Raw genomic sequence first — 15,197 nt, forward strand, 5'->3', positions numbered from 1 at the left:
GGGGAGTCCAGGATCAGAGTCAACAGACTGTCCTCTGCGCACAGTGTGCGCGACTCCGGGGGCTCGGCCTTTCGCCGCGCTCCCAGGACTCCACCTCACAGCTCCGTCTCCCCCTGCCCGAGCCTGGGTCCCCAGGGACTGGCCCAGACCTGGAGTTCTGGGCGGTCTGGACAGGCTCAGAGCTGCCGCCGGAGGCTTTGTTTCTTCCGGCTAGGGTAATCCAGCATCAGAGTCAACATTCAGTCCTCTGCGCGCCATGTGCGCGCGACTCCGGGGGCCCCGCATTTCGCCGTCCCCCGGGATTGTCTCCCCCTGCCGGAGCCTGGGTCCCCAGGGTCTGGCACATAACTTGGGGCTCAGCGCTGCCGGTTCGGGGGTTCAGCCCAGGCTGGGGATTCTATTTCCTTCCTGCTAGGGAACGCCAGGCAGCACCCAGCCCTCTCCTCCTCTCCGGCTGCGACCTCTCCGCGCGCGCGTGCGTGCGAGCGCGCAGCATGTCTCCGTACCTTAGGCTTTTTTTCAGCTCCTCTGATTTTCCTTCTGGTTTTCTCCCTCCTTCCTATTGTAGAGTTTTCAGTCAGTCGACTACCTGTAGCTCTGGGCAATGTCCACTCTACATTTTAGTTGTATTCCCTTGAAATTGTTGTGAGCTGCTGCGGCTAGGTGTATACCCGAGCAGCCATCTTGGATCCTCCTCAAGAATTTTTTTATGAGTTTATTTGAGCTAAAACTGTCGACATATGCCGGGAAGCAGAACCTCAACGGATTATGCTCCGAAGGATGGCAGGTTACATTTCTCTATTTATACACCGAAATCAAAGGAGGGACATAGGTGGGTTACATGAAATTCATTGGTGATGGAGTAAGGAGGCAGGAGAAAGCAAAGTGGTGGGAAAGGCAGGAGAAAGCAAAGTGGTGGGAAACTCCTGGGATTGGATAAAAAGTAAAATGATGGACGTGTACTCAGGTGAGTGCAGGAACAATTAACATGTTAACGAAGGAATTTGAGGCATCTGTCCTGGCGCCCATCACATTTGGTTGTTCCCCAGGGGCTCCAGAAAAAGGGACGTTACAAGTTACCCAGACATCTCACAGATATGTTATCTTAGAGGCAAAAAGGCAAATGGGCTCAGTAAAAAGATCAAAGTTGATCTTTGTCTGGGAAATGACTACCTACTATAACCTGTTAGATATTTAATTTTCAAACCATCTTTTGTGGTTATCTTAGGTCTCTGGGTTTGCAAGACTGCCACGCAGGCCTTCCCTGAGCTTGTCAGGTCAGCATGTGGCTTTTTTCTTTCACAGTATGATGTCCTCCTAATAGCACACGTTTGCACAGGACCAATTTCATCTGATTTTCTTAATAACGTTGAGGTGGAATAGGCAGGAGCCAGGCTGACGTCGCCCTGTTCAGTGACCTTTCCCTGCCACGGGGCTGCAGGAGTTGTTTGATGGGAAGTAACTCCGGTTTCAAAAAGGATACTGTGGCTTCAGTAAAGATCAAAGTCAAAACCAATGGTGGCATTCCCTAATGTTACTGTGAATAGTATAACATCGGCCATTAAATGTTCTGACTGATGTTCAAATTGAGGAATCTGGCATTTTGTGTAGTATAAGAAAAGGCTATAAACCTCAAGGTGGTTTTAGTTAAGCCCCCCCACAAAAAAAAAAAATCTGAGCAAGACACATATATACAATTTATTAAAAACACATGAACACATTAAAATCTCACTATTTATACAATCTAAATTCTAGCAACATATACAAATACTGAGTGACTACAGTACATGCCGAGGTAAGAAAAGTACATTCTGGAAGAATTTCACTGACACTTAAGCCTTTTTTGTTTCCAATATGCATTTCAATACGTGTTTTGTTTCCACCCTTCCCAGTGCCAAAAAAAAAAAAAAAAAAAAAAAAAAAAAAAATAAAAAAAAAGAAAGAAAGAGAGAGAGGGAGGAAGAGGGAAGAGAGAGAGATAAAGAAACTAGTCACGAGTTAGTGTGACTAAATGAGTATTGGTGCCACACTTGACCTAAAAAGTACTTTAATAACCATCCAACTCTTTAAATTTTGCAGTTTAGGGACTTCAAGTTCAGAATTGAAAGGCAAAGCTAATAGGTAATTTGTTGTTCATTAATTTCTCTTAAAAAGGTCTGGATAGCACAATCTGTTAGTTCTTTTTAATCCTATCACCTGACATGGTGCTTTTATAGCAGTCCTGCTCTCCAGGTGACAATGAGGAGCCAAGGCAAGTACCTTAAAGCTTTATCACTTTCTATACATTTAGAGCTGATTCACATTTAAGCAGCTCATTTTCTGCTCCCTGCTGTGGGAGGAAGGGCAAGTACCTACACAAGGTCATAATTTCATTCTTGTATAAATTCTCTACTGAACCATTTTATCAGCAAACTAAACCCATTGTTCAATGCAAAGTGCAAATAGTGAAACATGAACTTAAATAGTAACTGGACTAGACCCTGCATACAATAGGATCTATTTAGATTTATAGCTTTTAATAAAGTGTAAGTCAGCATTCACAATATCTTACCTCTAACTGTGCTGGTTCCTAAGATCAAGTAACAGCGAAGTCAGTGTAATTTTACAAAACATGTAATGGCTACACTGGCTGCACCACTGTCTGACTCTTTTTTTACACTTGTATTAATAGGAAAAGAGTTTAAACCAATAAACCACAGTGACTTAAGTCTTTTACATATTTCAAGCAAAAAATAAAAATTCAAGGACATTTTGTAAAAAATGGTTACTTTCACATTTTCAGTTGTTACTTGATTGTCTCCAAAGCTGTATATATATATATATATATATATATATATATATATATATATATATCAGACATAAATGTAGTAAAACAAAAAAACAAAAAAAAACAAAACAAAACCCAAACTAAAAAACTATTATGAAAACAAACTAAAAGAAAAAGTTCAAAACCAGAACAACCCTTTGTATTACTAGGCTCAGCTCTTCATTTTGAAAGTAAAATATATAAAAGTAGTAAAAACTAGATATTTGTAAAAATCATTGGCAATTCAAGGACAGCACAGTGGCATTTTGAATCAAGTCTTAAAACATGCATCATTTAAGAAAACATTTGCTTCTCAAAAAAAAAAAAGGTTCTATGGGAAAAGGAGGTGCACACAAGTTACACAAAAATAGCAAGCATCTTTGGGAAAACAAAATAGTTATTGAAAACATTTCTCTTAAAGCTTCAAACAGGTATATGATTTTAGGAAAGGTATATTCTCTCTATACTAAGAATGAATAAAAAAATAAAGCGATTGGTTTACTCTCTTCCCACCTGAAAGGGGATGGCTGCATTAATACATGTGCTTTACACATTCATATGTTCTAATAAAAGCTCAACACCTGTGCTTTTTGTTCCAAATATTTTGAAACAAAATATGTATTGGGTTTTCAATGAATAAAATTATGTATGGAAAAGGAAAAGCAAATGAAAAGAAAATGAACAGATCATACAAGCAGAGGGCGGGAGGCTGTAGAAATAAATAGTTCTATTTGGAAGCAATGTTTTAGATTACTGATAAATACTTGTGGAAGCAACAAAATGAAGACTGTTCACCTTCAAATTTAGCAAGTTCTGGCAACATCAAAACCTGGTGGCCCAGGCCAACAGAAATGAGTAGGACCCGATGGAAAGGTACATTTCTATTAAGACTGCAAATTAAAGTATACAGAAGGGATTTCAAATTTTAATCACATGGGCAGCTTATGGCGTGTTGCCAGCCTAAAGACTTTTAACCATGGTTTTACATTCTGGGCTGATAAAACTACAGATGATTTTTATCTCACCCATCTAAACTTAGCTCTGTTCTGGGTAAATGGTAACAAGGTGCCCAGGGGAATAGTCATGTGTGAGGATGCTGTAACATCTCTTCCCTACAAATGAGATAAAGAACTCCTCACCATCTCACACAGGGAGGAGGCACAAACACCCGGAGCTGAAGAATGCACATTGAGTTTACAGTTTGCTTTGGAAAACTAAAACACTAAAAAGAAAAACATACCTTGAGATTAAAGGGGGAAAAAATCTATCTACCTATTTAAAAGGGGGGCAAATTCTGGTTCTCTTTTTTTTTAAAGGTAATTTACAGGACTTCTGAAGAATGATTTTGCCTTCACTGTGATAAATGTAAGTGGGGCAGGTTTACAGCGTCTACTTGGAAGCCCTCACCTTTTCACAACCCTCCTAGGGAAGATCCCACTGCAAATAAAGTTGGAGGGGAGGAGCATCTCTTTCATAGCTTTTTTAAACTGCAAAGTCCCTGTTTCCACAGTGAGAAGTAAACTTAAACACATTAGAGGATTTGAATTCATGAAGTTTGACAGAGCAAGTATAACCCACTGAAAAAAAACAGAACATTTTACAAACACAAAAACAGGACTGGCCACCCAGGCCCCAGGTGAAATAAGCAGAGACCAGGCCAAGGCATGTACCATGGGTGTCAAAGCTCCTGAGTGTCAAAAAGTGACAATCACCCTGCTCCTTACATTGGGGTTTCTCACCGGAACTCTTCCTAAGGAAAAATGGAGAAGTGTGTGTGACTACAATCAAAACAATGACTAAGTGTCATTAATTATTATTATTTAAATCCAGAAAGGAATACAGGAATAGAAGAGGAGGAAATCATGATAGTACCCACCTTCACACAAAGCAGAATTTCAAGCCATTAGACATTTCAAGAACAGTACCATGCATTATTGCCAGTCAGGCTTACAAAGCCTTATCGAGTTCATCAAATGTACCTGCAGCATTGGTAATAAATACCTACTCAGTGATTTTTAATTTCTTTGAAGTGCATAGTAGGGAGCTTCTTCTGTATTGAAAAATAGTGTTTTACAGTAGTAACAAACAGGATGCTCGGAATTTAATAGGCAAGCTACAACACTTCTAAAGCAAGATGGCAAGATTAGTAGTTTCCTGTACCTCGGTCATCACACTCCCCCCACTACATCCGTGACAGATATGTAATACATTCTATATATTACTACCACTAATAGAAAAAAGAAAAGAAAAAAAAGGCCATGTGCTTTAAAACGATGCTTTGTAAAAAGCAGCATCACCTTCAAAGGATTTCTTTAAAAACATCACTGTCGCCATCCCTCCCTGTTCCGGATACCTCCTGTGTGCTCTGTGGCACCTGGTACACCAATTCTTCTGGCGCATTGGGACCTGGCTTCCCCCCTTTCGGGGTATCATACTGGGCCCGGGCCGAGGAGCAGCTGTCAGTCCTGGCGAGAAGAGTGTTGTATGTTCCCACCAGAGGAGGCGGCTGGTTCCCTGTGGCTTTGAAAGTGGACGTTGAGGGCAGACCAACTGGAGCTGGGGTGTGCCCCGATATATCCATGACAATGGGGGTTGCATACTCGGGCCCCGTAATTGGGAGAGGTTCAGCATAGGCGTGATACACTTCTTGCATCGGGCAGTTGTAAGGATCTAGGTCAGCATAGCCCGTTTCTTTTCCTTCTTCTGGTTTGAAGGTAGACCTCTGATGAAGTGTGCCAACAATTCCTCCCACGAGCGGCTGGGCATACTCTGCGGGTATCACAAGGGACAACAGGAATGTTACCTCTTTGATACAGGCCTCATATAACTTAGGGTGCAAACTACAGTCTTACACCAAAGGGAAAACTTCACCATGGAACTTTTGTTGCTATCAACACAGACCCTGTAAGGACCAACTTCAAAAATTAAAAGATGTTATCTTGTGGATCATGGTGGTAATATGCCAGAAAACTTCATTGTTCATGTAATTTTGCATAAAGAGTGTTTGTATATGTTCTTCAGAAACATACAGTCTTTCAATAGAAAAGAAGTTTTCCATTGATGGAATAGTATTAGAATATAATTTGAGTCGTTTTTTCCCCCAAATATGAGGAAATGTTTACAATAAATACAGGCCAGGGTAATATGATAAGTACTGTAAGTCTCATTATGTGTTTTTTTTTTTTTTTTTTTTTTTTTTACAAATAATTCTATTATTTATTTATTTTGAATAAAAAGTTGGCCGGGATAACAATACTAGTGGCTCTGCATACAAAACAGAACATATTTGAGGTTATGTCATCAAATTTTTACAACTCGTTACATACTGCACCTGATATTCGCAGCAACATTTATTAGACTCTAAGAACCAGAATCAGATGGGCAACAGGAGAATCCAAAAAGGAGAAAAGCTAGAAACCAGTGGTGCTTCCTTAGCTAGAGAGCTGGCCGGCAGCTGACGGGAAAGACAGAGGGCCTGTTACACCTCCTTTAGTAATAACAGGGCTACACACTGACAGAGACCCTCCGAGATTTCTATTACATTTTCTCTAAAATCTGCCCTACTTCAAACTTGCCCAGAAATCTATGCCCTAATATGAGATAAAAGCTCAGTTTGCTGGCGCATTAAGTTCAGGAAAGGAAGGCAGAATGGTGCTGAGGATATGGCACAGCGTGGTTCAACCGAAGAAGCTCAGTTCAAACCCAAGAAAGAAGTTGACCTTCTTCTGGTCATGAGGTTCCTCGAAGCTTCGAACACTCCGGGAAAAGTGAACCATGCTCCACCTCAAAGGTGCAGGAAGTTCCTCACTCCCTCTGCAGACCATGAGCACCTTCCTGTGCAGGGCACCTGCCCTTTGGTGCTGCTGGAAGTACCAAGACGAAACAGACAGTTCCTGCCCTGGAGGAGCTTACCATCTAATAACGAACACTATGTACCTATCTATGTACAATAGAGAAAAGCAGCCATTTTTTTTCTGGATGGCAGCATATTCCAAGCAAAATATGTTATTCTTAAAAAAATAAAATAAAAAAAATATATATATATATATATATTTATATTAATTTTAGAGAAGAAGGGAAAGGGAGAGAGAGAGAAAGATATCAAGAATCAGAGAGAATCATTGACTGGTTGCCTACTGCACAACCCCTACTGGGAATCGAGTCTGCAACCTGGGCACGTGCCCTTGATCAGAATCGAACCCGGGATCCTTCCATTAAGGCCAACGATCTATCCACTGAGCCAAACTAGCTGGTCCTGTGTTATTCTTAAAGTTATCTTTTAAACATGAAGCCTTAACACACCACCTAATCAAATGGCAAATTTTTTTTTTAAAAAATCTTTCTTTTACAACCTTAAGTTTTTAGATGCCTGTTCTTCATACAAAAAATTCATAGCGGAACACAAAGATGCACAGGCATTGGGTAAATATAAAGTACATATCAGTACACATAACACAGACTTATTTTTCTATACAGTGTTATTTTTGCATAAACAAGTTTGATATTCCCTTTCCTTTCATACATTAAAGTACAAATCTAAGTCAGTTTTGAAAAGACTTAACTGATTTTTGCATTTAATTCTATCTAATACTAAAACCAAAACTAAATACCCTAAACCCTCCCAGTGTGTTAGCCAGGTGACAAACCAATGAAGTCTGAAATGCCTCAAGCCCACCACTTCTTCTTACACCCTCTAAGGCCACCACTTCGCAGGAGCTTCCTGTGGAAATAACAGGATTTCATGATGGCGAAGTAAGCAGTTTTTTACCTTATAAATACACACCCTAGTCAGAGTTCTGAAATTTAACTCTCCCAACCTATTTACCGTATTTCAATCAGACGGCCTACACCTCTGCTTTGTCGGCACGAGAGTCCCACCTGTCCCTCTTCAACCCCTCCCAAGCCGGGAATGAACGGAAGACACCGTGCTGGCACTCCCACAGTACTGCTCTAAGCTCACTCCCTAGTAGGGGTGTCGAACTCAATCAGAGAAGGGGCCAAAATCTAAAATCCAGCCTAAATCGCGGGCCGAATGGTTTACTGAACAGTCATAAACTGACAATGTCATAAACTGACAGCGGAGTGCAGTGATGACAGCGAGGTGCGGGCCACATTGCAAGGCCTGGCGGGCTGGATTTGGCCCGCGGGCCTTGTGTTTGACACATGTGCCCTAGGGCCTCAGATGGGGTGTTAGGTCTCCCCACCAAAGTACAGTTATAACTCAAAGAAAAGGCAGGCTACGAGAAGCTGAGCCACCCAACTGGGTAAGATTGCGGGGGAAATAGTCATACACCGAAAGGAGTAACTTCTTCACAGGACACCTGTAAGCCCTTTACCTCTCAAATTTGTTAATTTCTCACCAAGTTTTCAGAAACAGCCCTGTCTTAAAACAAACCACATGTGCACGTGGGAGGCCGCAGCCCATCGACCAGCTAACAGCCCTCACAGTGAGGGGCCGCAGTGCCCCGGGGACAAGCTCAGTCTCCCAAACACTCGGCTGTTTCCTCGGGCGCGGAGGCTCTGTACTTGAATCACTGGAAGCAACTCTACATCTGTAAACCTGACTTCATTAAAGCACAGTCAAATTTCACGTGCTTTATAATCAGTTTGAATAGCAGAGATCATTTTAGTAGAATGAAGATCTTAACTCCAAAAGCCCTTTTTAGCTTCAAGAAAGAATCAAGTTTATAAAACTCTGAGACTTGAAACCTAGTCTAAAACCGTGGTTACCAATGATTCTTCCACTAAAAACTAAAACCACTTGAGTGGGTTAGACCCTTGAGGGGAAGGTGACTGGACACACTGCATTGCCAATCCACCAATCCACAGAAGGGCGGCTTAAGCACTTAAAGATACATTCACAGCGAATGACCAAGCCAGGCAGAGGCTCGAAGCTGCCTGTGCTGGGCTAACTATAGAGATTCATTTATTTCTTGTTATTCTCTAACAAGAAAAAAGGGCAGAATGTAGCTTTCCTTTAAAAAATTTAGGCCCCTTGCTCTGGCCAGTGTGGCTCAGTTGTTGAGTGCTGTCCCATAGACCAAAAGGTTGCTGGTTTGATTCCCGGTCACAGCACATGCCCCCATTGTGGGTTCGATCCCCAGAGGATGTGTGAGAAAGGCAACCGATCGTCTCTCTATTTCTCTCTCTAAAAATGTAGGCCTTCTGACTCTGAATATAACCCATTCAGTTTACCTTTAATCAGAATTTTTGCTTGTCAAGAATAATATTTGGGCCCTGGCCAGGTGACTCAGTTGGTTAACGCACCATCTCGTACACCAAAACTTTACACGTTTAAACTGTGGGGAGGGAGGGGATGTGTGGGAGGGAGGGAGGGGGGCAAAAAAAAAAAAAATCAATAAAATATATTAAAAACAAAACAAAACAAAACAAAACTTTACATGTTTGATTTCCTCCTGCTCTTCTTATAATACTCATATATCCTCAATAAAATCAAATAGCTTTCCAGTTAAAGAGACAAAAAAATGCCCGTAGTTTTTAGAAATGGCTCAGTTTTACAGATAGAACTTCTGAGGCACAGAAATTACTCTCTCAAGGTAATCTTTTAACTAAGTGGTCTACTTTGGAAAATAGCTCATCTCTCACACATGAAAAAGATAAAAGATACTGTAAATCCCACAGCAAGCAGAGCAGCTCCTCCCTCTACCTGGGCTGAAGGCTCCAGGAGTTACCTGCAGAGTCCGTTTGCAGCATTGTGGTGACCTCTCTCGCGCTCAGGTGATTGACCTCACTGCTGCTGTAGCGAACGGGGGTTTCCTCATGCTCCACGGATTTGGCCGGGAGAAACTGCTTCATTCCTTTCCACCAACCTTCATTGTGGCAGTAAGCAAGAGAGACGATTAAAGGAAAACCTGTGTCTGAAACTGCAGCCGTGTATTAACAAAAATCCTGTTGTATTTAACATGTCTATAACCAATATCTAAACAAACTAGCCTTTATGTTCAAGAGTCTTTTTTTTTTATTGTGGTAAAATAAAAAATTTGTTATCTTCACCACTTTTAAGTATACAGCTCAGCGTATTAAATACATTCCCACTATTGTGCAACCATTACCATCATCCATCTCTGTATCTTGTACAACTGGAACTCCATTCCTATTCAACAGTAACTCCCTAAGTCTCCCTATCCTTGGATTCTGGCAAACACCATTCTACTTCCTGTGTTGATGATTTTAACTATTCTAAGTACCTCATAGGAGTGGAATCATACAGTATTTGTGTGTGTGTGTGTGTGTGTGTGTGTGTGACTGGCTTATTTCTCTTAGCATAAGGTCTTAAGGTTCATAGCATAATACAGAATTTCCTTTTTAAGGATGAATAATATTCCACTGCACGTATGTTACAGATCCATTCATCAGTTGATATTTTTACATTTTAACTGTTATGAATAACACTGCTAATGAATATGGGTGTAGAAAATATTTCTTCAAGACCTTGCTTTTGATTATTTTGGATGTATACACAGAAGTAGAATTGCTGAATCATATGGCAATTCTATTGCTAATATTTTGAGGCACCACCATATTGTTTTCCACAGCAGCTGTAACATTTTACATTCCCGCCAACAGTGCACAAGGTTTCCAATTTCTCCACATCTTCACCAACACTTGTTTTCTTTGATAGGCCCCTTCTAAATGGGTTCGAGGTGGTATCTCACCATAGTTTTGACTTTCATTTCCCTAAAGATTAGTGATGAGTATCTATTCATGTGCTTATTGGCCAATTATGGATATTCTTTGGGAAAATGCACATTCAAGTCCTTTGCCCATTTTTTAATTGAGCTGTTTATATGTTATTGAATTTTTAAAATATCCTACATATTCTAAATATTAATTCCTCATCAGATATATGATTTGCAAATATTTTCTTCCATACCATGGGTTGCCTTTTTTACCCTGTGGATAGTGTTTTTTGATACACAAAAATTTTAAATTTTTCATGAAGTTCAATTTGTCTAGTTTTTCTTTTATCTGATCATTTTGTGTCAAAGAAATCACTGCCAAATCTAATGTCATGAAGCTTTTGTCTTAGGTTTTCTTCTAGTAAGACTTTTATTGTTTTTAGGTCTTATATTTTAGTCCTTGGTCATTTGGAGTTGATTTTAGTAAGTAGTGTTAGGTTAGGGTGCAGCTTCATTCTTTTACATGTGGATATCCAGTTTTCCCAGTACCATTTGTTGAAAAGACTATCTCCTTTCTCCAATGAATAGTTTGTACACCCTTGTCAAAATCATTTGTCCATATTTGTAAGGCCTTATTTTTGGGTTTTCTATTCTATTCCATTGGTCTATACGTCTCTCTCTATGCCTATACCACACTATTTTGATTGCCTTGTAATTTAAGTGTTGGAATTAGAAAGTGTGAGGCTTCCAGGTTTGTTCTTTTCCAAGACTATTTTGTCTGTTAGGTGTCCCTGAATTTTAGGATGGATTTTTCTACTTCTGCAAAAATTATCAGAGATTTTGATGAAGATTCCTAATAAATCTGTAAATTGCTCTGGATAGTCCTACATATTAACAATATTAAGTCTACCAACCCGAGCATAGGATATTTCCTTTTCTGTCTTTTAAAATTTATTTTAGCAATGTTTTCATTGTATCAGTCTTTTTACTTCCTTGGTTAAGTTAATTCCTAAGTATTTTACTCTTTTTGATGCTATTATAAATTGAGTTGTTTTTATAATTTCCTTTTCAGATTAATGATAATTCGTGTATAGAAATGCAACTGAATTTTGTGTTGACTTTGTATCCTCCCACTTTGCTGAATATACTTATTAGTTGTAACAGCTATTTCTATGTGTGGAACCTTTAAGGTTTAGCTCTTCTTCAAATGTTTGGTAGAATTTACCAATGAAGCCATCAGGTCCAAGACTTTTGTCTGTTGGGAAATTTTTTATTATTAACACAATCCCTTTACTAGTTATAGGTCTATTCAGATTTTCTATTTCCTCATGATTTAGTCTTAGTAAGTTTTGTGTCTAAGAATTTATCCATTTCATCTAAATTATTCAATTTTTTTGGCATACAATTGTTCATAGTATTGATTTATAATCCTTTGCATTTTCATAGAATTGACAATGTCCCCACTTTCATTTCTGATTTTAGTAATTTCAATTTTTTCTCCTTTTTTCTAAGTCCATCTATCTAAATGCTTGCCACTTTTGTTGATATTCTTAAAGAACCAACTTTTGATTTCATTGATTTTTCTCTATTGTCTTTCTATTTTCTATTTTGTTTATCTCTGCTCTAATCTTTATATTTCCTTTCTTATGGTAGCTTTGGGTTTAGTTTATTCTTTTTTCTTTTTTTCCTAGTTCCTTAAGTTTTTCAAGATTATTTTTTGCTTTGATAGGATATACACTTAAGCATAATATGGTAGGAATCTCTATCAAAAGCATATACAGGAGCAGATCACTAGTCAGATATAGTCTGTCTGTGGTAGGGGTGGTTTAAAAATGTTGTGGTTGTTTTTTAAATACTTTCCAAGATCTATCCTAGCAGCACCTGATTAGCTCCCACCCTGCTCTTGTCTACCCTGGTCACAGTGGTGAACCGTTTTGGGTCCTAACAGCTCTTCTGGTAGTGAGGCAGGGAAGTGGGGTCCCATAGGAGCCCCTGGTGTAACTTGCAGCAATCTGCCACCTACCATACAGAGTTGGAATTCAAAAGATGACAACTTATCACAGCAGACTTGGCAGACTTCAGGACTCCTAAACTTCTGGACTCCACTTAAATACCCAGAGCAGAGTTACAAACACATACTTTTACTAGAACCAAAACCCTCTGCCTCTTACAGTGTTCACACAGGCCTCCAAGAAAGCTGGTCTCCTCAAGATGAATAGATAATGGCAAAAACCAGACAAGCTTTCCAGAAGAAAAAGAATTCCTTTCCATTTCATTACTTATTGACTAGAAGAGATTTGACCGAAGAGTAAAAATGATCAGAAGAGAGAAGGAATGCCACCTTCCACAGTGCTGGGAAATGTCAGTGGGTCTGCAAACACTCCTCCCCTGCTGCCATCTGGAGGGGAGAGGCTTCCCGCTGACGGAAAGAGATGCAAAGTCATGAGTTACCTGCCCGGTCCCAGTAAGGTAAATCATAGGTGCCTTCAGTTTTTTTCTTTCTGGAAAAATACAGGAAAAGAAAGTTAGCAAACAGAATGAATTCACTAGTAAGATAGCTCTGAAACTGCAGCATAAACACCAAAGTTAATAATTAGTCAAGAGTACACATTCCCGCTTACTGATCTACCCAAGGGAGGCCTCTATTTCATTTGACTTTGTCGAGGCTCATAAATTCTGGATTCTCAATAAACATTAACTGCCTCCTGGGACAGTTATCTGGCTACCCAAATATTTAAAAATGAGTAAAGAAATAAAAAAAGGCTCAGTCTGTAGTTAAAGAGACTGAATTAAATCAAAGACCCAGACATGACATGTGGGTTTTTATGGGAAATCATGTCAGGTTTGATTTGGATTTAAAGACAAACTTCACAGAACAATTAAAAAAAAAAAAAAAATCCAACGTTTTCTCCTGCATTGTTATATTTCAAATTTTCTCCATTTTTCTATGGTCCTTTGTCCCAGAGAAGTTCCAAGAGTCATATACCCTCATTGTATAGACTGAATTCCCCCAACTGTCCCAGGGTCAGTCAGTCTATCACAGAGGGAAGAAAAGGCTTCTCCGGGCCTGGGAGATGAGAGCCACGGGTACAACAGAGAAGATTCTGCCCAGTCCACCCTCCGAACTCTGACATATCCTCCCCAGGAGAAGTCTCTCATCCCTCCGCTAAGAATTGCTATCTACCAAGAAACTTTTACAAAGGACAGTTTCTGAATCAAGCATGTAAATCTAATTAACCTGTTAACCGAGAGGGACCTATAAATACGTCAAACGTAAACACTATCGGGAACTGGTAGGACGTATGAATACGCCCTTGAAATATATGTTGCGCCCTGAGAGGGACGGTATATATTTTTTGTAATCTTTATAGTTGTTTGTAAAATTTATAGTTTTTTAATTCAATGTTTCCATTTTTTTGTTGGTATTCTTTTCTATTTGTTTGTAATTTTGTATTTTCCTTTGTGCTTTATATATAAATGAAAAATATATAGTTCATTTATTTTAATTAAGTATAAATTAAAAATAATAATATGAAATTACATCCTCCGGGCGTGACGTACGTCCTAGTGAAAGAGTACAAGCCCGTTACAGGTTGCATAATTAAAAAGGGAACTCCCCGGTTAACAGGTTTTAATATTATGCTTTGCAAGCTAGAAAGTAGGCATGTTCTAGTGCATAAAAGAGGACAAGGTGGCTATGCGATTGCTCAAGATCACAAATGGTGCTTTATCAAAGAGCCCAAGCTACATCTACATGCATTTCCTACTTGGAAACATTCTTCTCCAATATTAGATTATATTTTTATCATTGACATTAAAAACTTCTCTATAATTAGTTTTTTTTTTAAATATATTTTATTGATTTTTTACAGAGAGGAAGAGAGAGGGATAGAGAGTTAGAAACATCAATGAGAGAGAATCATCAATCAGCTGCCTATTGGGGATATGCCCGCAACCAAGGTACATGCCCTTGACCAGAATTGAACCTGGGACCTTTTAGTCCGCAGGCCGATGCTCTATCCACTGAGCCAAACCGGTTTTGGCTATAATTAGTTTTTTATCCTCGAAAATCCTCTCCCATAAGACTTCTAAGTAAAGGGAAACCAATAACCTTTCCTAAATGGAAGTTAGATGCCCTATACGGCGAGGACAATTAATTGAATGTTATAATTATTACCCAGGGCTGTACTATAAGACTTTGTAGACTCTCCAGTGACAAAGCTGCAGGTTATTTATTCATCACATATCAAGTGCTTAGAACAGTGCTTGGCACTGGTTAAGGTTTCAATAAATTGCAGCTGTTTTTATTATTCTCCTCCTCACTATTTTCCACACCCCTTAAATGGCATCTCCGTCTTTACTCCTTGTCGTGAAGCTTGTCCTCAGCAATTTCAATGACCAAAGTCGCTTAGAAGTGACTTCAGTTCTGCAGCTCAGACCTTTGGTCCTGAACAGATGTGTATTCCATCTGCCTCTTGGGAGTCTGAATGACTACAGGGTTCTATGAACACCATCCTGAACTGATTCTAGACTTGCTTCCTGCTTCCCTCTCAACGAATCTACTCTTCCATCCTCATTCCCATATAGCTATGCTATGCTCTGACCACAGAGGACTAGACTTTATTGATTTTACATTCAGAGGCAGGAGTGGCTAGGAGCGTGGGCTCTGCAGCCAGGTCCAAGACTCCGCTCAGCCACGTGCTGGCCAGGTGAACCTGGGCAAGTTATTTATGCTCCCTTCTCACTTTCTT

General features: G+C 39.7%; 1 protein-coding gene across 1 annotated transcript in view; it reads right to left on the reverse strand.

Annotated features, from left to right (window-relative positions):
• Positions 1-1,673: 1,673 nt before the first annotated feature.
• DCBLD2 (discoidin, CUB and LCCL domain containing 2) overlaps positions 1,674-15,197 on the reverse strand; it is a 90,393-nt gene continuing 76,869 nt past the window's right edge. Inside the window, exons 14-16 of the mRNA XM_084875457.1 lie at positions 12,898-12,947; positions 9,499-9,636; positions 1,674-5,575 (exon numbers count right to left, since the gene is read on the reverse strand). Of these exons, the coding sequence (XP_084731583.1) occupies positions 5,106-5,575; positions 9,499-9,636; positions 12,898-12,947 (658 nt within the window). The 3' untranslated portion in view covers positions 1,674-5,105. The remainder of the gene's footprint in view (positions 5,576-9,498; positions 9,637-12,897; positions 12,948-15,197) is intronic.

This window comes from Pipistrellus hanaki (genome assembly GCF_964339955.1).
Source record: "Pipistrellus hanaki genome assembly, chromosome: 2".
NCBI classification, from domain to species: domain Eukaryota; kingdom Metazoa; phylum Chordata; class Mammalia; order Chiroptera; family Vespertilionidae; genus Pipistrellus; species Pipistrellus hanaki.